General features: G+C 32.4%; 1 protein-coding gene across 3 annotated transcripts in view; it reads left to right on the forward strand.

Annotated features, from left to right (window-relative positions):
• Nucleotides 1-25,433, forward strand: part of EDEM3 (ER degradation enhancing alpha-mannosidase like protein 3) — a 73,278-nt gene that overhangs the window by 9,577 nt on the left and 38,268 nt on the right. For 2 of the 3 annotated variants that reach the window (XM_081299033.1, XM_081299034.1), the window contains exons 3-8: nucleotides 9,861-9,961; nucleotides 10,449-10,488; nucleotides 15,088-15,200; nucleotides 16,230-16,383; nucleotides 19,705-19,839; nucleotides 22,711-22,816. In XM_081299033.1, coding sequence (XP_081155159.1) covers nucleotides 9,861-9,961; nucleotides 10,449-10,488; nucleotides 15,088-15,200; nucleotides 16,230-16,383; nucleotides 19,705-19,839; nucleotides 22,711-22,816 — 649 coding nt within the window. Of the gene's footprint in view, nucleotides 1-9,860; nucleotides 9,962-10,448; nucleotides 10,489-15,087; nucleotides 15,201-16,229; nucleotides 16,384-19,704; nucleotides 19,840-22,710; nucleotides 22,817-25,433 lie in introns of those variants that run through there. The other variant, XM_081299035.1, reaches the window with a different exon arrangement.

Genomic DNA, 25,433 nt, shown 5'->3' on the forward strand with positions numbered 1-25,433 from the left:
ATAATCATTAATATTGTAATGATTGACAGATCTCTAACCCTAATCAGAATTCAGTTTATCCACAGTGAGTTACACAGATGGCTTTCTCTTTTCCCAAAATAACATGAAATTTGACATTTATTTTGGCAAATCTTGTGTAACCTTACTTAACCCCAGACCATAGTCACTTTAGGGCTCCTAGTAGCATATTTTTGAATCTTTATGCTAAGTTCAGTTCACACATTAATGTAGATGACAAAATGACGTGTATTTGGAACACACAAATGTAGAACCTTTTTGGATCTTAACTCTAACATGGTATTTATTTCCCAGTGTTTTTCCTGACTACTATAGAAACTCTCTTAAGCAATAACTGCACTTGGTAGAGCACTAAGTATTACAAGTAGACTTGGAATGAATTGGTAAGCAGAGTGTCCATTAACTAGTAAAATCATAGCTAATGCTATAACCACTTTTAAGTTTGATTTCGTAAAAGAAATAGTTGATTAATGTTTATTGTTGAACCAGAGAAACTGTTTTTAAGTATACAGTTAACTTAATGCCAGTTAACTTAATGCCAGTTCTGTGGCATTAAGTTCATTCACATTGTTGTACATTCATCTGGAATTTTTTTCATCTTCTCCATCTGAGACTGTACCTTATGTTTCTTTTTAATAGTTTGTTCATTAAAAAGAATAATCTGGCCAGGCATGGTGGTACACACTTATAATCTCAATAATTCAGGAGGCTGAGGCAAGAAGATAGCAAGTTTGAGACCAGCTTCATCAATTTAGTGAGGCCCTAAGCAACTTAGCAAGACCCTGACTCAAAATGAAAAATAAAAAGGGCTGGTGACATTGCTCAGTGATTAAATGTACCTGGATTCAATCCACAGTGCAAATAAAAAAAAATCTGCAAACGAAGTATTTTAGAGGATATAAATTTATATTTATCTCTTTGTATAAACCATTGGGGGATTATCATGTATTAGTCATTGTTCCTTGACCTCTACTTTTGTAGCATCCTAAAACCTCACCAAACCTATACAAGAATGCTGTCATATTAACTCATAATGTTTTTTAATTATATTCTGGTACCCCAAATAGAGTTTTAATTCAGGAGAACTAGATCTTTCTGTTTAATTAATATAATTTAGGTATGATTTATGAGGAGTAAAGTTCCAATTTTAAGTGCACAATTCTTAGTTTGACATTTGTATGTAATTATTTAATTACCACCATAATCATGATATAAAACATTTCTAACATCCCCCCAAATTTTCTTTGTGCTCCTCTGCAGTAAATTCCTTTCCCTCACTTCGGACCCTTCCAAATATTGCTTCATTTTTTTTGTCACAGTAGTTTTCCATTTTCTAGGATTTCACGTTGTCATACAGTATGTAGTCTTTTGATTCAGGTTTCTTCATTTAGCATGATGCTTTTGAGATTTACTGATATTGGTGAGACATCATAGTGTATTTGTTGCTCAGTAATGTTCAGTTGGTTTTGATAGAACACTATTTGTCGATGAGTATTTAACTTGTTTCTGATATTATTATAAAACTGTTATGAACTCGTGAGTGCAAGTTTTTGTGTGGACATATGTTTTCATATATTTTTCACCTAGGAGTAGAACTACTAGGTCATATGTAAGTTTAACTTTATAAGAAACTTCCAAACTTTTCTGAAGTAGCTGCAATATTTTGTGTTTGCAACTGGCAGTGTGTGAGTTTCAGTTACTAAATGTCCTCTAAAAAACTTGGTATTTTTAGTCTTTTTAATTTTACCATTCTAGTGGATGTGTAATGCTATTTCATTATGACTTTAATTTGATTTTTCCTGATGTATAATATGTTGAAAATCTTCCCATGTGCCTATTTGCTATTCATATATCTTTTCTAAAATATTTTCCTAGTTGTAGATGGACATAATACCTTTATTTTATTTATTTATTTTTATGTGATGCTGAGGATTGAACCCAGCGCCTTAAGCATACTAAACAAGCTCTCTACCACTGAGCTACAATCCCAGCCTCTGTATCTTTTTTGATAAAGCGTCTGTTCACATCTTTTTTTTCCATTTCAAAATCAGGTCATTTGTTCTGTTATTACTAAGTTGTAAAGATAATCTATCAAGTCCAATTTATCAATTTCTCTTTTATAATTCATGCCTTTAATATCTTACCTAAAAAAAATTTGTCTAGCCTAAGATCACGAAGTTTTTCTTTTCTTCTTATAGATGTTTTATAATTTTAACTTGTTCATCTAGATTTATATCCATTTTGAGTTAATTTTTTGTATATGGTATGAGGTAAAGGTGGATTTACATTTTTTTCCTATGAGGCTATCCAATTATTCTGTCACCATTTGTTAAAATTAATATTCTTTCCCCACTAAATTACCTTGTTACGTGTGTGGGGGGGGGAGGGGGTAAACAATCTATAGACCATTTGTATGCACATGTGCGTCTCTTTGTAGACTCTGTATCTTGTTCTAGTGATCTAAATATCCTTATACCAATATCTCATTGTCTTGATTATTATAGCTTCATGTTGAGTTCTAAACTCAAGCAGTGTTGATCTGTCATTTTTATTGTTTATTTTCAGTATGGTTTTGGCTATTTTAGATCCTTTACATTTTCACGTAAATTTTAGAATCGCATTGTCAATTTCTATTTTAAAAAGTCCTTTGAGCTTTCTTGTACAGTTTAAATCTGAGAATCAATTTAAAGAGATTGATTTCTTAACAACATTGTCTTTTAATCCATTAATATAATGTTTCTGTCTCATTATTTAGGCCTTATTTAATGTCCAAGCCTCATTTTGTAGTTTTAAATGTGCAGGTCTTTGTGCAGCTTTTGCTAAATTTATCCAAAATATTTTGTATTTTGATGCTATTGTAAATGATAGTTTTCTAATTTTAATTCCCTTATTCCCATTAATATTACACAGAAATACAGTAACTTTTGTCTTCTGACAGACTGAGCTTGTTGTTTCTAGTAGCCCTTTGGTAAATTCCTTAGGATCTTCCATGTGGTCAGTCATGCCATCTGCTACGGCAGTGGCTTGGACCTCCAGTAGCATATTGAAGAGAAATGGTGAGATCCTTGCCTAATTTATAATTTTAGGGTAAAAGTCTTTCACTATTGAGTACAAGTTTAGATGTTGGGTTTTTTTTTTGTTGTTGTTGATGCCCTTTATCAACTTAAATTCCCCTTTATTCCTGGAATGAGAAATTTGATCATGAATTTTGCCAGATGCTTTTTCTGCATCTATTGTTATAATTTTTTTTAAAACCCTCTTTGCACGGGTTCTAGTTGTAGATGGACATAATATCTTTATTTTATTTATTTTTATGTAGTGCTGAGGATAAACCCAGTGCCCCATACATGTGAGGCATGTGTTCTACCACTGAGCTACAGCTCCAGCCCTTGTTATAATATTTTATTCAAAAAATCTGCTAGTAGCAAGACTTTATTTCATTATTTATTATTTTTTTAATATAACAATATTATATCAGTTTGATTTATTGACCAAAACCAAATTGATTTTAATAAAGAATTTGGAGACTTTTGTTTTCATCTAAATTTGAATACAAACTTGAAATATTATTAATATTAATTAATATTAATAGTATTAAATTAATATTAATAGTATTAATTTAAAATCATATGAGACAACTCCAGTTTTTTTACTTATTTCTTCTCAGTAGAGAAACATTTCATGAAATAGGATACCTTAAAGGACAACAAATATTCAGTGTAGGAAGTTAGTCAAATACTTTAGATAAGTGAATTTCTAAACACCTGAAAAAATTGATAAATGAATATAAGTGATAAATAGAAAAGGAGTGGAATTGAAAAGACAATTGGTAGATTGTGCAGGTGCAGTAGCTAGCATATTCTATTAGTATGTTTGTTAGTTTTTATTTATTTCTGTTGTGTTTTTATTTTAAGAAGGAGTATCTTAGCTGCCTTAGGGAGGAAGGATATTTAACAATGAGGATCTGGAATAAAACATTAAAAAGTGTATGTAACTATTGAAAATAAGCATAACTGGTATTTCCAACAATTTTTATAATTAATGATTTTTTAAATTATTGGTTTTAGTAGAATAAAACCTTTTCTCTTACCTAATTTTAGAATTTATTTTACTAAAAAGTAAATTTTTGATGTTGCTTTGATTGTTTTAGATCACTTTGTCACCTCAAGGCCCTATTAAATTTAAGTCTGATGTGGAGAATCTATTGTTTCTTTATAATTTACTTTTACCCTTTTGCTTTAGTTAGGCACATACACTTAATTTGTATAGGACTTTTGTATCACTCGTATTTTATTTCTGAGTGGTAGTTATTAAATGTCTTCGTGGCTCTCAGTCATGCCTGGAAGCACACTGTGAAGAGGAGATACTACTGTACTTGGGACAGCCAGGATGTTTGAAGTCTCTGTTTATTTGCCACGTATGCATTACTCTCTGGAGCCCTCTCTAGTTTGCTTTGTGGTTAACCCAAAGAAAAGGGTGTGGTTTTACTTTTATCCTTAATCTTGAAACAAAAGGACATAAAATGTTTTCATACGTGGCTCAAAACTCCTTTATGTGATTGTTATGCTTTGCTTGTTAGTTACATTTTTATTATTAGGTAAGTTCAGGGTTTGGATTTTCATATTTTATTTGGAGTTTGTATTTTATTTCAGACAGAGGTGTTTGTGTCTATTTTATAAAACCTTAAAAATAGTGTGAAGTTTCTAAGCAGGGGTTTAAAATAGAAAGGAAATTTTAACAACCAAATTAACATTTCAATGAGCTTTTTACAGAATGACTTTTGAAATCATCAGCAACTTTTAAAATTTTGGTTTTCCTGACTTCTGTTACTTATATGTTAAATATTAAACTATAAAGCAGTGAAATATGTCCATTCTGGGAAATCAGTTCTATTGGAATTGACACCTGAAAAAGTAATTAGGAATTTGACATGTGAAAAACACATGTAAAAGTAATTAGGGATTTATGATGAAAAAATTACTGAGTACTGTATTGAATTCAGAATTTGGTAGCTGTATGTGGATTCTAATTATATCAAAACATCTGTTGCCTGGAATCCTTTCCTCAGGGAATGAATCATAGAGCACTCAATTTTTATGAATACTTGAAGAGGTTTTAGGCTTCGATGCTTTTTCTTTTTCGTATTCTTCAGCCAGTTTTAAAAGTTTTGAGTGTTTTGTTTTGGTTGGTTAATTTTGGTTTTTTGTCTTTGCCTTTCTATTGACTGTATGTGTAATGTTCCTGGTCTCTATTTTTCCTTTGCTTAATGTACTATGAGTTTAGAATCTAGATAATTCAGTTGAGTGAGAGGCAGTAGGAGAAAGTTGGACATGTAATTGGAACCATTCTTGCTGAAATTCAAGAATGAAAACTCATGGGCATTCGCGTAATAAAAACAAGTTATGTACAGTGTACAAAAGATTGGACTGCTCTTAGAAACTTTGCCACAGCAGTACCCAGTGAATATATGAAGGGTGTGGAGATGTATCTTACAATTTCTGAAGGAAAGCTGCCTCAAGCATCCATTCAGATTGTTGTCCCAGGAAAACCAGAACAATATTTAAAATAAGCTAATATGAATAAACTACCTGAGGACACTGGGCAACTAGGAGAAGTCAAAACTAAAACTTCAAGAATGGAGAGTCCATAGAAAAATGGTGTAATTGACTCCCCTCATGTAGAAGGGCTCTAACACTAGCAATATTGGGAATTGAGATTCCACACTAGAATGCAAATGTTATAAGCCTCGAAAAATCTTTGTCAAAACATTAAAAAGTCTGTTTCTGATGGTTATAAATTTAGAGAGCAATGTAAAAAATAGCAAAATGATATTTGGTATACTACAATTAAAAATATTTAAAAATATTGAAAAATAAGTTGTTTTTCTTTGTAAAACACTCATTAAAAGCAATTTGAACAACACTTCCTTGCCTGTGGCTTCTCACTGTATCACTTAGGATAGGAACAAGCATCTTTTCTATGCTTGATGAATTTTCACACTGCTTTTAAGTTTGGATCCACTTCTGACATTTTATCCTTTGCTCTTTTAGTGTCAAGAAATGTTCCTGGACTTCCTTCAATAAGAAGGCTTTTGCAGGCCTCACTTCCTCTGTGATGTCTTCATCCTTTCCCAACCACTTTCTTAAGTTATGTTGGTAACTTGGCTTTCACTAAGTTTCTCTGGCTGCATATGTTTCTTGAATGGTGCAGTGTTAACATTTCCAGGGTCAGCCATTTTTTCTCTAAACCCATTTAGGTTCAATTTGAATTTCACTTCCAACATTCCATTTTTCTTTTTTCTTTTTCTTTCCTGAGCTTTCATCTTTGTTGACTAATTCTCTTTTATTATCCAGTTTGTAAACTGTCACATAGGATGATTATCACTGAATGACAAGAAGTCAGCATACTACATCCTTGCTGTCTATGTGTGAAATGAAGGACTTGGACATGAATATACAGAGTGATCAGTTACTGACTGACATTGAAGGAAGTAATACAGTTGACTGCCAATCAGGATAAACATCTGTTATTTATGTAGTGATTTGTGGGCTAAAGAACTAGCATCAAAATTTGTATTTTATGCAGTTACTAACTGACATTTGAACCATGTTCTTGGATATTTAAGTTGTAGTGGTAGAAAATTATGCAAAGTGAGACCATGTGAAGAGAAGACTGCCTATGATAATAACATAGCTGACAAAAGTGCTATGTTAAGTGGGAAAAAGTAAGAGTATGGTAATCCTATTATTTTCTTGGCAGGAAGTTAATAAATGTTTTCTAAAATTGAAACATGAAGTTAACACAATGTTTCTAACCTCTAAATGCTTCTGATATTGTATTAATCTTAGGGAAAATCTTTTATGACTCTCCCTTGGTGAAGAAAATATAAAGTTCAGCAGGTGTTTCTTGTTTCTTTCCTTTTCTATTAATTCTGTGACTAGAAGGTAGGAAATATTTCAGTTCAGTTTCCTAGAAGCAGCTAGCCAACTTAGAGAGCCTGGTCCTGGCTATGGCCACATGTGCAGGGCCAGCAGCATCAACTCTGGTGCCCTTTAGGCATTACTGTGATTCCCACTAAAGCCTCTTTATTCCTAGTGCTTATGTTGTAGTCATGCAGCTTTATCTTCTATAATCCACTATTTACTTTTGGTACTTGAAAATTTCTTTATTTTCAAGCTCAGCTTGTGTTTATAGTAGGTAGGAAAAAAGATTTTTGCACGTACTTTATCAGCATCTAAACTGAAAATGAACTGTCATGTCATTCTTTAAAAAAAAAAATCTCAGGGCTGGGGATGTGGCTCAAGCAGTAGCGCGCTCACCTGGCATGCGTGCGGCCCCGGTTCGATCCTCAGCACCACATACAAACAAAGATGTTGTGTCCACCCCAAACTAAAAAATAAATATTAAAATTTATTCATATTTTCTCTCTCTCTCTCTCTAAAATCTCAGTAATCCAAACTATAAAGTACCTGTTAATAATATTAGAAATATATGTATGCATAATTATAATGCTCTAATTAAAATATGTGAGAAGCTAGGCACGGTGGCTCATGCCTGTAATCCCAGCAGCTCGGGAGGCTGAGACAGGAGGATCAAGAGTTCAAATCCATCCTTAGCAAAAGCAAGGCATTAAGCAACTCAGTGAAACCCTGTCTCCTAATAAAATACAAAATTGGGCTGGTGATATGGCTCAGTTGTTGAGTGCCCCTGAGTTCAATCCCTGGTACCAAAAAAAAAAAAAAAAAAAGGTCAGAACCGAATATGCTCTTAATAAAAAATATATGAGAACTGAATTCATAAAATTGTGAATAAATATGGTAATATATTCCTAGATAGGAAGAATCAGTAAAGACATCAGTTCTCCCAGATTAGATTCTTCTAATTAAAACTTTATCATATGAAGGAAATTTTAAAATTATCTAGAATCAATGTGAGAAAGTATGGTGCAAAGATAGAATAATTAAGATAATGCTTTTGGGATAGGCAAATATGTCCACAGAACAGAATAGAGACTACAAAAATGTGTGTTTGCGGGCAGTGAATCTCTGTACATTTTAATAATTTATTGCAGCAGAAAAATCATTGTGGGAACGAATTTTTTTTTAAAGTGGCATTTATAAAATTGGCTGTTGGGGGTGCTAATGCTGTTAAATTCCCTATTTCACATTATAAACACAAAGTAGATTCTAGGTAGATATTTAAATGTAAGAAAAAAATATACATTTGTAAGAGTACTATTTTCAGAGGCCTAAGGTTGTCTTATAAAGTATGCCTGAAAAGGAAGGGACTGTATATTTAAAGCTTAATGTGAAAACACCATAAAAAAAATCAAAAGACAAAAGACAGGAGAAAAATATTTACATATAACAAACATAATGTCTCTTTTGCACCCCCCTATAACCCATAAAAATGGAAAAAAGGTATAAACAAACATTTCAAAAAGGTAGTAGCAATGACTAATAAAAACAAAAAGATGCTTATCCTTATTAAAACTGAAATTTGAGATTACAGTTTTTTAATCCAGATTGGCAAAATATAAAGCATTGATTATCTCCTATGTTAGAATATAATAAATTGTAAATTGATGCCATTGGTTAGATAATATCAAAAATTAATTATGACTATTAGAACGAGAAAGGGAATACTAAAAAATTAATATGCCCTTGACTCAGCGGGTTGTTTTCAAGTAATTCACTGAAATTCTAGCATATGTATAAGAGGCAGATGCACATTACAGCATTGGTTTTTTTGTTATTTGTTTTTGGTGGTGCTAGAGATTGAACCCAAGGCCTTGTGCACATTGCAGCATTGTTTGTATACTGAAAATGTGAAATCAACCTACATATTCATCAATGAAGATATAAATAAATTGGCATGTCTGTACTGGAATACTCTGAGGAGCAGGAACCATAGGTTCTGGAGTCAGATTACCTTGCTTTGAATTCTGGATCCTTCATTTACTACCTGCATGGCCTAGGCTTCTTTAATTTCTCTAGGCCCCAATTTTCTCAGCTGTAAAATGGAGTTGAGTCTATTGCAGAGGGTTGTTGTGATAATTAAATTATTAAAATGTATAGAATAGTGCTTAGAATGTAAGTGCTCAGTGACTATTAGCTAATATTAAATTATTACTTTGCAGTTATTAGAATGAAGTATATCCATAGTATTCACTGTGATTCAAATGAACAAATTTTAGAATAGTATATGCATGTGGCATAGCACCTATATATAAATAAAAATTATTAATTATGTATGTACATACATTTGAATGTGTATGGATAAATCTGGAAGATAAATGCTAGTCTTTTAACATTTATTTTTTAGTTGTAGGTGGACACAATATCTTCACTTTTATGTAGTGTTGAGGATTGAACCCAGCCCCTCAAGCATGATGGGCAAGCATGCTAGGCACCTCTAAGCCACAACCCTAACCGTAAATGCCAGTCTTAACAGTAGTAGCCTCTGGGGAATGAGATTAGTGGAGGGAAATCAGATTGTGTGGGGAGTTTTTATTTGGATAGGTTTTTTGTTTAGTTTTGTTTTGTTTGGGACTGGGGTTTGAACCTAGGACCTCACACATGCTAAGCAAATACTATACCAATGAGCTACACCCCCAGCCCTGGTTATCAGCTTTTTAAAGGAATGTTTTTTGTATTGTTTGACTTTTTTTCAAGCAGGTGTTACATTAGTAATTATAATTTAAAATTTTCCAGACTGTACAACTTTTGACTAAATCTCATCTTACTTTTTTTTTTTTTTTTAACTATGAAAAGGTCATATTTCCTAAATGATTTGTACTTTCTCTTATCTTCCTTAGTGACTTAGTAAGTTTTCTTTTGCAGGAACATGCTTACCCAGCTGATGAACTCATGCCTTTAACCTGTAGAGGTCGAGTGAGAGGCCAGGAGCCAAGTCGGGGCGATGTGGATGATGCCTTGGGAAAGTGAGTAGAGTACAAGGCCTGGCCTAGCATTCACAGTCCCATGTCATAGGCTCCTTAGAGGCAGTTTGCAATCTAACTTTCCAGGAATTTGCTAAATTTTGAAAATCACTTTTAAGTATTACATTAAATACCTTTGTTCCTTTCTATTGTCTTTGTAAAAAAAATTGATCAATTTACCTCTTAGATTGGAGAAAAATTAGTTTGTTAAAGCTATATGCATATTAACGTTATAAAGTGTTGTTACTTTTATATTTTCATTTGTTTTTAAAATCACTAATAAATGTCTGTGTATATCTTCAAAGATGTGTAGAATGTTAAGACTTTTCAGATTCATTCAGTGCTTTTTATGTTGTATTGCAACATAGATATATGGAAGTACTAGTTAATAGAAGCTACCAGTAATAGGATGTGGGTATGTCTGTTTATACTTTGTGAATAAAATACTTAGAATGCTAATATTTTGTGTCTCATTATACTTGTTTCTCAGATTTTCCCTGACACTGATTGATTCTTTGGACACTCTTGTGGTACGTTTGATTCTTTTTGGATATAATATACTCACTCAAGTATTATAAATATAATCAATACAGTATAAAATAAAAGCCTTCAGAATTTAAGATGTGCAGATGTTTGCTTCTAAATAAATCACTGTAGAGTTAATGGTGTCAAGTGAATGTCAAGTGAAATTAAGCAGAATAATAGAAATACCCAAATAATTTATAAGGCTGTCACTCTATGTGATGACATCTTAGGGAGGTTCTCCTAGCCTTTTTTTTTTTTTTTATGTTGATGAAACTTTGTTTTATTTATTTATTTATATGCGGTGTTGAGAATTGAACCCGATGCCTCACATATGCTAGGCAAATCGCTGTCACTGAGCCACAACCCCAGCCCCCTCCTAGCCTTTTTAAGTTGGGTTGACGCTATTAGAAGAAAATACTTTTGGCAAATGTCATTGATATTCTTGTTTCATAATGATATGCCACAATAACACTGAAATTGTTAACTAGAATCTTCTTACAGTATGTTCATAAACAAGTTTATTTTCTGAACAGTAATTTTTAGCATTAATGACTTCTTTTCTCTCTTCAAGCTCATATGATATAGAACTATTTGAAATCACAAAGGGGAAAGATTGAGTTCCAGATGTTATGATTTCAAGTAGTGTCTTTCTTTTAGATCTTATAGTATAAAAGTAATCTCTTTTAAGGATTTTCTTTAGGCCTGATGTTGATGTTCCAAGTGCTTATTAGTATTCAAAAAACAAAACAAGACAAAAATATCTTCAGGGTAGCAGAAATTTTTCATAACCAAACTTTGCTTCTGGATAGTTTCAATATTCTTTTTTTACCAAGGCATATTTTATTTTTAGAACAAAGATTCTCAGTTCTAATAGCAACCTACAAAGATCACCTGTGGGGGTGGGGTAATCCCTGCTTAAGTTATTCTGATTTAATTATTCTGGGTGATGCTGGGTATTACTGTTTATTTTTTCCTCTTTTAAAAAATTTTCTATTAGAGCTTTATAGTTCTACATAGTAGTTGAGTCTCTTCAGTTTTAAAATGTGTCAATGGTTGAGAAAAATGTGGTTGTTTAGATCTTATTAACTGGGTCAGAGTTTTGAACTTCATTTTTTTAAGAGACTAATAGAATGTGTAAGCCCCATTATAATATCTATGAAAAATAGAATGTGCATTTTTTTTCATTTCTCCTACTTGATGCCTAATTTTTGGTTTAGTTGTCCTGGGTGTTCAGCATAAAATAGCTTATTGCTAAGTGTACCTGTACAGGTATAGGTAATTTTTATTTGTACCTGTTACATATCAGGTCTACTTTGGGGAGTAGGTGAAGAGTAGAAGCTTTGCATTGGGAAAGACCATAGGTGTGCTTAAATTTGTTTCTCATTATTTGTCTCAGCTTTATTTCTCTATGTAACAAGTTTTTCATCATTTCTCTAAGTTATTAGTTGATTTTCATGAACACTGACCTCAACATATGAGTTTTCCAAAATATTATCAGAAATGAAGGAGAAAAAAGTAGTTTCAGGATGCATAACTTTTCCTACATTTAGAAATCTGTTGGCCTCTCTAATGGGGAAGCCATTAATTATTATGAAGGTTATATCCTTCAGGTTATACTTGTTACACACTTTGGCATTGGTTCTCAAAATAAGATCCCTGGGCCAGTAGCATCAGCATTACCTGAGATCTAGTTAGAAATACAAATTCTCTGGCTGTATTGCAGACATACTGAATCAGAAACTGGGAGAGAGGCCCAGCACATAAACAAGTTTCCAGATGATTCTGATGTATGCAGTAATTTTTAAGCTTGAATGTACTGTAGGTTGCCTAGGAATCTTGCTAACATGTGAACTCTGATCCAGTAGGCCACACCAAAGTGTGTGGTGTAACAAGATTGTGCTGTAAGTTGTGTCCTCGCTCTGAACAAGAAGTGATACATGATACTTGGCCAAATTATTTAATTTCTGTGGACCCCTGTTTTTACTACAAAAGGGTCTAGAATAGGTGCTGGTCCCTAGTAGCTATATTACTTCTCACTGATCTTTGGTTTAGAGTTAGATAAGTAATGCTTGGTTGTTGAAGCTGTCTAAGAGGAGTCAAGCACAAAAATCAGTAAAGTCTGATAAACACTTAAAAACTTACTACATGAAATCTTTAAATTTCAGTCTTTTCAAGAGGGAATAATGAAAGTAACTTATTACATAGTATTAAAGCTTTGAAATATATCAATTCATTTTGAATTTTTATTAATTTTTATTAAATATTTTCTTCTGAATTTAAACAAAAAATTAGAGGAAATTAAAGTACTTTGAAATGTTTTGCTATATTTAGAAGGAATGCTATATTATACATTTGTCAATACAAGTAGTAATATTTCTGATTGACTTTGCTTTTATTCTGTGATTAATTTTTCATTTGGTGATTTAACAGTTTGAAAATATTAGTAGGATGTATCACTGTAACAGTGTATACAGCTCTACCATTTTTATTTTTGTCATACCATAATATGTTAAGTAGAATTTCTGTTGCCATAATTTGATCTTCAAATTTAAACTATTCAAAATACCAGGTATCTAGTTTCTATTGATTGTCATAGAGTCAAACAGTGAAATGTTAAGGGTGCCTTTAAATTCAACATTACCATGAAATCTGTAAAAAAAAAATTGAAACAGATTAAAGATCATGGGGGAAAGGATGAGATCTGGATTGTCCTTTTGTTATCAGCTAGAAGATTAAGAAACTATTGGAGCTGTTTTAAAACAAATTTCCTAGCTAATTATATACAGAGATAACTCTCTGTCCCCTTTTATTCTCATTTGAAACACATGATATTGTACTATTGTTGGTTAGTTTGATATTGGAGAGAAGAGGGAAACGTTATTCAGTTAGAGAACACATGTGGAAGGAGATTTGTAAGAAGAGTGACAGAAAAAAAAACTCAGGAGATACACTAGGGAGAAGGTGAGATGGGATTAGAAACTGGATACTAAAATGTATGTGTTTGGAGGGTGGGGAGGGTAGAACTGTTGTGTTTCATTCCACAAGTGAGGGGACCAGGACCATTTGTATCTACTTTTATTGCTGCAGAGTTTACATGGATTTTGAGATTGAAAAGACTTAGTACTTAGAACTTGCCTCTGATTTACTTTTACTTGAAATTAGGCACATAATCTTATGGAATGTCTTAAACCTGAATTAGAATTTTTTGTGAAAGTATCAGGTCAAGTTAAAAAAAAAACAAACTCTAAAACAAAAATATTGAACAGTCAAGTAAAGGAAGAACACTTCTAATGCGTCTAGTCTCTAAATAACATCTAGTCATGCAGCCTTAATTTAGACTGAAAGATCAAAACAGCCTGTGTAATAACAGTGAGCTATGTGATAGAGCTCATGCAAGAATCCACAGAGTTGTTTAGTCAGAATTTTAGACCTACGTGGTGATAATAGTAATGAGGTTAGACACTTGATGTTAAGACTTAGTATTCAGACACTTTGCTAAAAGCAGTTGAAACACATTATCTCATTTAAGAAAGCAACCATAGGAGTAGGCATTTCTTCTTTTTCTAGGTGAAGGAACAGGCTCAGAGGTTAAAGGAACTTGACTTGGATCGCAGGTAGTAAGTGAAAGAACCAGAATTCTGATCAGGACCTGCTTTTTTCTTGGTGCTGGGGATCAAACTGAGAGCCTATGAGCTGTATTGTTACACAGCTTCCTTAATGAACAGGACGACCATGGGATAATAATGGCAGGTGTACACTTAGGATCAGTCAGTTAAAGAAAGTACTTTCTTCTGAGAGTAAACTGCTGTTTAAGATGGTGTTTGGTATATAGGATGGGTGGTTTGTTTGGTTTTTGACTTGGAAACCAATCCCAGTAAAGTTCACCTCATGAGGTCATAGGTTTTTCATGTGTGTATGTGTAGTGAGAGAGAGAGAGAGAGAACACACATATTTATGAGGGGAGGTGGTTTCCTGAAATACATGGGACCAGAAGTGTTAGAGATTTCAGTTTTTGTATTTTGGTATGCTGTAATAGCCTTTACTTTTTTGGATCCCTGACCCAAAAATCTGAAATGATCCAAAATCAGAAACATTTTGAGTAATGCCAGTATAACCTTGAAAACTCAAAAATGCTCAGATTTCCAGTTTTTGGCTTAGAGATGCCCAACATGTACTAAGAAACTAGTATCAGTTTTGCTAATGATTGTTTTAAAGTTCTAAAGATGCTTCAGTATGGGGCTGGAGTTGTGGCTCAGGGGTAGAGCACTTGCCTAGCATGTACGAGGCCCTGGGTTTGATCCTCAGCACCACATTAAAATAAATAAATAAATAAAGGTATTGTGTCCAACTACAACTAAAAAAAAAAAAGATACTTCAGTATGTCTAAAAAAGAAAGGTATAAAGAGGCTATGTAATTAGGCATTTAAGTTTTTTTAGTTTGAGATATTACATTTTTATAATACACTTAAGGGAAATATTAATTATTATATATGCCACTTTTTTGCATTTTAAAGTATTCTAAGTTGCTTTTAGTAGCTCATTCTGAGAATATTTGTCTTTCACTTTGTAGAAAAGAACTTCATTTTGTAATTTTCTTCTTCTAGGTATTAAATAAAACTAAAGAATTTGAGGAAGCTGTGAGAAAAGTTTTAAGAGATGTTAATTTAGATAATGATGTCGTTGTTTCTGTCTTTGAAACAAACATCAGAGTTCTGGGGTGAGTACTTAAGCCAACAATGCTTTAATTTTAGTAATTGAGAAGCTTAGGGTAAATTGCTTATGGATCAAAGGTAAGGAAGTAGTTTCTTATGTTAAAAAACTGGAGTATTGTCCCACAGAGTTAGGAAAACCTTGCTTTATATTGGTCACAGACAGCAGCTGGTTTTGGAGTGGTAGCTTCAAATCAGAGGTATTCCTATGTAAAGAGCAACAGAAGGTTGGACATAGGTCGTATTAGCTATGTCACTAGTTTTTTCACTAGCTTCCATAGTTGGTTAAACTTAGCCATGCACCTCTCAACGAAGCCGAATAAATTCAAATTTATAGGATTGCCTTTCAACTAAACAATGTGAAATGATCTTGGGGTGCTTAAAAATGTGTAATTATGGGCTGTGGTTGTAGCTCAGTGGTGGAGCGCTTGCCTCGGATGCGTGAGGCCCTGGGTTCGATCCTCAGCACCACATAAAAATAAAGATCTTGTGTCCACATACAACTAAAATGTTTTTTAAAATGTGTAATTATAAGATTTAGTCATTTATTTCAACATTAGTAAATTTTTATATTTAATAATTACTTTTATTGTACCTCATTTCCTTTTGTTCAAATAAGTCTACTCTTCAATTAAATATGAGTGGTAATGTAGCTTTTCAGAGTTTATGAATCTTTTACACTTACTGGAGTAGGAGGTTTTTATTTTTAAAATGTTATGGTGATAAATTTTTAAGTTTGCAATTTGTTAAGATTAATTTGTCACGTTTGTTAGATGTGATGTCTAGGATGTTCTTTGTTTTAAGAAAATTTAGTGTATTTAAAAATGCCAAACACTTTACAATAACATAGAATATCTGATGTTGGCTATGTAATTCTAATAGTTTGCCATAACATAAGTAGCCAGTAAAGAATTAAGGTCTTCTATGGTCTTTCCTTACTTATGTTTACTTGTTGATAACAAAATGCTCACACATTTTTAGGTGGTATGTTTAAGTGTCTGTAAGAGGTGGATAATATTTCATCTCTGTGATCACAGGGGTCTTTTGGGTGGACACTCACTGGCAATCATGCTGAAAGAAAAAGGTGAATACATGCAGTGGTACAATGATGAACTTCTGCAAATGGCAAAGCAATTGGGTTACAAACTTTTACCAGCTTTCAATACTACCAGTGGCCTTCCTTACCCAAGAGTAAGTAATCCTAAATATGTATAACAGTCTTTGTATACTTTGTTGTTTTACAAAACATTTAAATGTTTTTTTGATCAGAGCCATTGTTTCTCAATGGTTTCATTCTTTATTAGCACTGGAAAAAAATGCTTCAAAGCTATATAACAAATTTATATTGACATTTCAATTAACTTACATTTGAGTGATGTGAGAATTAGATTAGTTTAAGCTTTGCTGTGTCTATGTATAACAATTTGGATTATGCTGAAGAAGGAAGAAATATATGCTAGACTAAACCTTGAGCCAGAATTGTTTGTGCTGAAGTTATGGTCAAAGCACTGAGAGCAGGTAGGTATTATTCTCCAAAGGAAAAGACCAGAGAGAAGAGGGGACAGACAGAGGAATGAGGAGGAGGTAGAGCTGGTGAATAGTATTATAAATATATAAATATAAATAGTATTATAAAATCCAAAAATGGGAACTTATAAAGGAGATGTTCACCAATCATGATGGCAACACTCCTATAATCCCAGATAATGCTACTTGGAAGGCTGAGCCAGGAGGATCCCAGGTTCAAGGCCATTCTGGGCAAATTAGTAATACAGGGCCTCAAAAAAAAAAAAAAAAAAAAAAAAAAGAGGTGGGGGACTGAGTGGTAGAGTACTCACCTGGCATGTGTGAAGCACCCTTGGTTAAATTCCTAGTAACACACACACACACACACACACACACACACACACGCCATCCTAGAAAACTTGAGGAGAATCAAGTACAAACAGAACCTTGAAGGTTGTAGTAGGGTAAATTAAAAGGGAAAGAAGAATCCAAAGTAGGTAGAAAGTACATGTGGACCACTTATTTGGGGGTTTCTTCTGTGTTGGTAGTTAAAGGAATGCTGGCAATAGAGTCATTGTGGGAATTTTTTATTTGATTTTTCCTCTGAGAGAATTTTTTATTTAAAGCAGAGGGAAGGAGGTCATTGAAGATGGAAAGAGCTGTCTCTTCTGATTTTCTTCATTCTTTATTAGCACTGTTATTTTCTTCTTTTTATCAAAGTCAGATACCTCAGGCATTACCAAGCTCTATCACTTTTTCCCTTTTCTTATTGCAGCTATACTGTTGAAGCAAATATAATTTTTTCCCTAAACTTCCATAAATACCTATCCTACTCCTTTCTCTTTGGTTTATGATCCAGAGCACTTGAAAAATTAATATTACTAAAGCATAACTTAAAAGTTTCGCTCATTCATCGTCCCTATTAAGTGTTCTTTATCATTTAGAACTCTTCACAGTTAGACAGTAGACTTTTTGGCATTCTCTTATAGTACCATACCCCAGTGGAATCATTTTTCCACCTCAACCAAAGCAGTCTAGGTTCCCCTGAAATGCTTGGGTTTTTTTTTTTTCAGTCCATATTTTTAGGCCTACTTTATCTATTACTTGGCGTTACTTCTCTACCAGTATAAATCAGTAAGGCTGTTTTCTCCATCAAGAAATTATCTTTGTAACAAAAGTGAGTGCCAAGCAATTCAGTGAGATCCTGTCTCTAAATAAAATACAAAATAGGACTTGGTGCTCTTGAGTTCATTCCCTAGTACCCACCCCACCAAAAAAAAAAAAGAAAGAAAAAAAGCCATCTTTGACTAGGTAGACATATAGCATGTTAAAGGCTAGTGCTTTTCAAATTAGAGTACACATCCCATTACTTATCCATTAATTTTAGTGGGTTAAGATCAGCACTTTTTTCTTTAATGAAAAAGCCTAGAAATGAGCTTCAATTTAAGTTTCCAGTTTTTGATATTTTAAATAGGTTTTCCTGTGAACATTCTTACATGTGTAAAAACATTCTTAAATCTGTTAAAAAAAAAAAGAGACTACATTTTTTATTTAAGCTAAATTACTAGAAGAGGAATTACTTAATTGCCCAATTGCTTCCCGGAAAGTTTCTTCTGTACTTTTTCAGTTTTACATAAAAGTGCATGTGCCATGGTGCTGGGGCCAACACTGTATGTTATCATTTTTTTTTTAACCAGTTTAATGAGGAAAAAAATAGAATCTCTTTAATGTGAATCTATATGCTTATTGGTTAAATTTTTTGTTGATTCACTTTCAACTTATTAAAATTAGAAGCAATTTTAAACTATTTTTAAACAATATATAGATATTTACTTAATTCAGTTTATTTTTAGTGAATATTTTTAGTTTTTGTTATAAATAGAGGTGCTGTATTTTGAGGAATCTAGCATTTCTTTACTTTTACCATAATATGAAAAGCAAGCATGGAATTGTAATAGAAGATAACATGAGCATTATAGTAAACAAAGTAACATTTTCTTAAATCTCAAGAAGATTTTTTAAACTTTTTTAAAAAAAGAGACTACAGAAGAAAATGTCTTTCTATCCTTCCTTCTACATACTTAGTAAATAACTGCTTTTGCCTATGAAAATTTGTGTAACCATTCTGTCTTAGGTATCATACATAATTGATAAAATTTGTGTTACTGTTTTTAACCCAAAAGAATTTGCTAGACAGAAATGCTGTTGTAAGAGCTGCTGGACATTTTTTAAACTGACCTTTAAAGCTTATCCACACTACATATTGCCATTTCTTTAAAGTTAATTGAAAGCAACTTGTCCACTTTTCAGATAAGGTCTTACTCCTAAGGTCGAATAATGATCATGTCCTAAAATACAGGGTTAATAGAAATTCTGTTATGATTTGTACATGTTTTAAGGATTTTCCAGGATAGCAAAGAGATAATGTAGATAAATTTAGTGTAGGTAATTTATTGTTTTACTTTTCAATAAAAAAGTATCCTTTTCAAAAACCACTTTGTGATTTTTCAGGAACTCAAGATCAGGAAGAACCAGGTTCAGATTCCTTCTAAATATAAAAGTTTATTAATACTTTTATATCTTTTTGTCTTAAGCCTTCAAGTAAGTAGGGCAATAAGCTTTTTGTTTCTAACATCTACACTAATAATTGGACACCATTACCAGTGCCTGCTCTACATCAGGCACTGGAGGCCTAGTCAAGAGGACAGGAGCCTACCAGCTTCTAAACCAAATGTCAACAATAGGATTCCCATAAGCTAAAAAATAAAATAAAAGAAAGATTGAATCCTTCTTGCTAATTTTGTAGAAAATGGCACATGTATATTATGTGCTTAGAATGTATTTCCTTAGACATTAATTAGAAAGTCACAAAGCTCATCAGAGTAAATCTCAGTGATCAGTTATTTCATGAACTATTTTTCATGATTTGATAAAAAGGTAATTTCTTATCAAAAAATCTAATATCTCTTGATAGTTGCTAATTATAGTCTTCTGGTTCTATAATAGATCAATTTAAAGTTTGGCATCAGAAAACCCGAAGCTCGCACGGGAACTGAGACAGATACCTGTACAGCATGTGCAGGTACCTTGATCCTTGAGTTTGCTGCTTTAAGTCGATTCACAGGAGCAACAATATTTGAGGTTTGCTTTTCATGGTCTTTGATCTCCTGGGTTTTGGGCATAGCTCTTTTCATATTTGTTTTCCTTTGGTTAAGTTTTAAGATTATCAGTTGGAGGATAAATGTTATTTTGATGAACTTTTCATCTAATTCTATTACATAGTTTTTAATTATTGAAAACATCAAAGTCATTGCGAAGCAATTATGTTAAATATCACTCTGTATTTTGTTCACAAACTACAAAGTAAAAGTTTAGTTTTGTTCTTAGAAGATTGTTTAGCTATATTATATAAATATTTCATGGTTCCTTGGGCTGGAGTTGTAGCTCAGCAGCAGAGCACTTGCCTCACATGTGGGGCACTTGGTTTAATTCCTAACACCACATATAAATAAGCAAATAAAATAAAGGTCCATCAACAACTAAAAAAAATTTTTTAAAAAATATTTCATGGCTCCTTAATACAAATGTCTTATATGAAATACTATGTCTGTTTTGTTAGACTTCTGAACAGTCAGTTGCATTTTGGAAACCTTCACTACTCTGCTAAAACCATAGTGAAATTTTTGCATTTAAGTCATGATTGAGAGTCTGATCCATAAATGTATTTACTCCAAGGGAAATATTACTTATTATCTAGAAGACTTAACATCCACATAGTTTGTTGTGGTGTAGCTATGTCTCTGTCTCTGTCTCTCTCTCTTTTTGAAAAGCTAATTATGTAAGCCTGTCACTGGAGTGCAAAAGTTACATAAAGCACCCTCTTTTTCAAACATATGACTTAGGTGAGTTTTTTAAAATTCAGCAAATGGTACACATGGACAAAACAGAAATAAGAAATGCATACCAGCATTATAGGCACTGGATCAGACTATAAATAAAACAAGTGAAATGATCTTTTTGTGTATGTGTGTGTCTGTATGTTCAGATGTCTTAAGGACACATTTATCATGGTGGAACAGGTAACCTTTAAAAAATCTTATTCCATACCTTGTTGATTAATGTTTTCCCTTCATTAAAAAGTTTAAATACTATTGCATACTTTTAAATATGAGCCACAAACTCAGAGATGTTGATGAATTTAAAGGTGAGGAAAATAAGGCTAAGAGAGGATAAGAGACCTATAGAGCTAGTGGGTGAATGAATGCAGTTGGAATTAGAATCCATCTCTTTCTGAATTCAGAGTTCATGCTCTTTCCACTGGGCTTGTTTGTGTTTATAACTAAATCTATTGAAAATCATGATTTTTTAAAAACTTCTTGAATATACAGTAATTGATTTTCAGAGAAGCAACCTGATGCAATTGATGGACAGAGCATTGATATAATAGGTAAACTGGCCTGTGGACCAAATCTAGCCACTACCTGCTTTTTTTTTTTTTTTAAAGTAATGATATTGGAGATTGAATCCAGAGTCTAGCACATGCTCACCAATTGCTCTACCACTGAGCTATATGCCCAACCCTCTCTATTTTTGTATTTTTTTTAAAAAAGTTTTATTAGAACACAGTCATGCTTAATTATTTTGGCCTATGACTGCTTTGTGTTACAGTAACAGAGTTGAGAATTTTGATCAGTGACAACATGGCATATAATGCCTGAAATAATTACTGTTAAGCCCTTGTCAGAAAAAGTTTGCCAACCTTGGTCTAACCTATGAAAAGGTCTGAGTTCTTGTATTAGTGTCCTAGAGTTCCATTTTAAACTTGGGTTAAGTTTTCTATTTCACTGGGTCTTTTTGTTGTTGTTGTTGTTGTTGTTGTTGTTATTTTGGACTGGGAATTGAACCAAGGGGCTCTCTAATCACTAAGCCACATCCCCAGCCTATTTTGTACTTTATTTTGAGACAGGGTCTCACTAAGTTGCTTAAGGCCTCATTAAGTTGCTGAGGTTGGCTTTGAACTTGCATTCTTCTTGCCTCAGCCTCCCAAGCTGCTGGGATTAACAGTCATGAGCCACCACGCCCTGCTTTACACTCTATTCTTAAATATACAAAGTGGCAGATTGGTTTAATGATTTTTTTCTTTTATAGTGGTACTTCTATTAGGCTTGTGTTCTGAAATTAACTTCACCTATACATGCCCTTTGCTTTTATATTTTCTAACATTTTTATCCCACACTAAGAATTTAATCAGAAATCATTTTAATTTCATATTCAGTAGTTAAAAATGAAAACATAAAAAGCTGTCATAAGGTTGTAAGTTTGGTAAAACCAAATAAATGTTCAGAAACCTAGTTAATTTACTAACTTTTTACTAATGATGTCATGTGTCATTTAAAGTAGGATATAGCAGAGCACTGTGGTACACACCTCTAATCCAGGCAGAGGGAGGAGGATTTCAAGTTGGAACCCAGCCTGGGTAACTTGGCAAGACCCTGTCTCAAAATAAAAAGGGATAGGGATGTAGATCATTGGTAGAACACCCCTGGGTTCAATCCCCAGTACTTCCTTCCCCCACAAAGAGAGAGGTTCTGAAATGACTCTTTCAAAGATAGCATTCCAACTTTAAAATTCTCTTCCAATAAAGAATCTAAGGAGGTTAGATACTCCTTAGATCATTTAAGTGACAGAAATTATTTTAACAAGTGCATTTAATATGCCAGCCATTAATATAATTTAATGATACATGTGTGTTGTGAAGGTGTACTATAAGTTTAAATGAAATTGGGTGATCTCAAAGTGGGATCACTGCCACTAAAAAGCATTTTCAGAGTCCTTAAATAGACTGACTGAAAAAGAGCCAAGATACGACTTCAAAGACGTTTATATTATAAATGGTTAGCTTAAGAATTTTACTTAATTCTTAAAATATCCTGTGGGCCTTTGATTTTTGTTTGTTTCCTTTTTTCCAAAGGCATGCAGTTCTTCAAGTTTGCTTTTCTTTTTAAATTTTAGGAATATGCAAGAAAAGCTCTTGATTTTCTATGGGAAAAAAGACAGCGAAGTAGTAATTTAGTGGGTGTGACTATCAATATTCATACTGGAGATTGGGTGCGGAAAGGTATGTAACTTGGGCTTTTAAAAGTCAAACCTTCATGTCCTCATAATAGTTGGGAAATAAAGGATTTCATTTTTTCAAATAATCTTTGTATAATATTCTGTTTCATGCCTTTATAGGTATGGCATTGTAGGTATAGGGTATAGATGAAACACTAGAATTAATTTATTTGAGGACTACAGGATCTGGATACCTCAGCCATCTCACATCAAGGTATAGCTTAGTGGACATATTTAATGTTATCAGTCCTTCATGGTTTTTTTTTCCTACCTCTGGAAATAAAGTGTAGCATAGTAGCTAAGAACATGGACTCTGGAGTCATATTTTTGGAATTGAGGCTGTGTAATCAGAGGTAAGTTGTTTAACTTCTGTGTGCCTCTCCATATTAACATCCCCATATCTGTAAAATGGGGATAATAGTAGCACTTTACGGATTGATCGTGAGGACTAAATGAGTTAATGTAAAGCATTTAGAACAGTGCCTCCTTGGCACACTACATTTACTATGAAGTGCACATTAATGTGATCTTAGTCCTTTTGATCAATAATTTTACTTCTTTAATTTAGCATAATAAGAACTATAGAAAATTGTCCCCAAAGATGTTCATCATATAGTTATTTTTAACACTGGAGAAAGAATAGCTAAGAAAATTATTTTATATGAATGTTGAATTAGAAGTAAGGAAATAAACATTGCAATGTTATATGAACACATAGGATATGATTGTATAAAGAATATAATTTTATATTTATAAAACAGCCCTATAATGCCATGGAATTAGAAGGATAACCATTAGAGTGGGGGTGGGGGAAGGAGGGAAGGGTGGGGGTGTATTTGGTAGTGAAATTAACCAAATTGTGTTTTTATGTATATGCAGATATGTAACAATGAAACCCACCATTATGTATAGATGAGATACACCAATAAGAAAATAAAATTAAATGAAAAAAATGCCCCTATAAAATAAACATCAAAGAATGGAAATATACTAGAATGTTCCTAATGAGATTATCTTTTTTTATATAATTCTCTATGTTCCACAGGGCTTATCTTGTTTCTGTATAAAATAAAAAATAATTGCCTATATTTAAATAAGTAAAATTATGTTATATAATTGCTTATTAAACATTAAAATAAAACTATTATCTTTTCAGTATCATAAAAATTTTCCTAAGTTTTATCTGAATGGTTTCTGAAAGAAAACTGAATATAGGCTTCAAAATTCTGCATTTTTTCTCCTTTTTTTTTTTTTAAACCTAATTTAAGCCTCTTGTATAAATTAATTAATCATAATTAATTTTGAATTGGTCATAATTCTTGACTTATGACATGACACTTATCATTGGTCCATACATGACCCATTTTATTTAATCATTTTTTTATAATAAATACCCACTAATGAACCATTACAACAGCAACTTACTTGATAATATACTATTGTACATGGTCCTTGATTCTCCCCACCTTTGTAACTCCACACCTTTGCCTCCTTCCACCTGAAGTAGTCATCATCTTTATGTTGATTGTTCTCTTAATTTCCTTTTAATTAAATTTTATTAAATCTACATGTATTCTTAAAAATGTGTAGTTTGTTTTATTTTAAATTTTATTAAAGGATGTCATATTTGATGCCCCTATGAGACTTTTTTCACTTAATATTACATTACTCAGATTCATGCATATTGTTGCATGGAGTTATAATTTTTTAATTGCTGTTTGATAATTTATTGAATTACTAAATCCATCATGGGCATTTGCTTATAGAATTTTGCTATTATGAGCAATAGTGTTGTGAATATTTTTGTTGTTTACTCCAGTTGTACATGTCTTAAGAGTTTCTCTTGGCCATGTACCTAGGAGTGGAATTTTTTAAGTCAGAAGATAAGTTAATGTTCTGCTTCAGGAGATAATGTCCAATTGTTTTTTACAGTTATTTCATCACTTTATAAGATTACCTGTGAATTGACATGCCCTCCAACATTGTATATTGTATATTGTTAGATTTTAAAGTATTTGCCATACAAATAAGTTTCTAAATAACATCCTGTTATGGTTTAGTTTACATTTTCTTAATCACTAATGATGCTGAATACTTCATATTTATTGGTCATGTATGTTTCCTTATTTTTTAAATTGTATGGTCTTGTACTTTTTCCATTTCTTTTGGGTTCGTGTGTGCTTTTGTAAAAGAATTATTTGTAAAAGTTTTTTATATATTCTTAATATTAATTCTTTGTCAGTTGTGTGTATCACATACATTTTCTTCCAGTTTATGATTCACAACTTTGACTTTAAGTTCTTTTAAATTTTTAATATAGTTGTACTTATCAATCTGTAATTTTATGATCAATACTTTTTTGTCCTGTTTAGGACTCTCTTACTAATCAGAGGTTCATAAGATATTTAAGTATTAGAAGTTTTTAAGTTATATTATTGACATTGAAATTCTTAAGCCATCTGGAGTTGATTTGTGTTTGTAATGAGAGGTAAAACTACTTCTCACAGATTTCTACTTTCTTAGAATTTTTAGCAGTGTTTTCCACTTTACAAATATAGGGAGATATTTTTAAAAATTTTATAATAGTTACAGTTCAGTGGTCTGTACGCTACATGTATGAT

The sequence above is a fragment of the Spermophilus citellus genome, assembly GCF_964194105.1.
Source record: "Spermophilus citellus genome assembly, chromosome: 6".
Classification (NCBI taxonomy): Eukaryota; Metazoa; Chordata; class Mammalia; order Rodentia; family Sciuridae; genus Spermophilus; species Spermophilus citellus.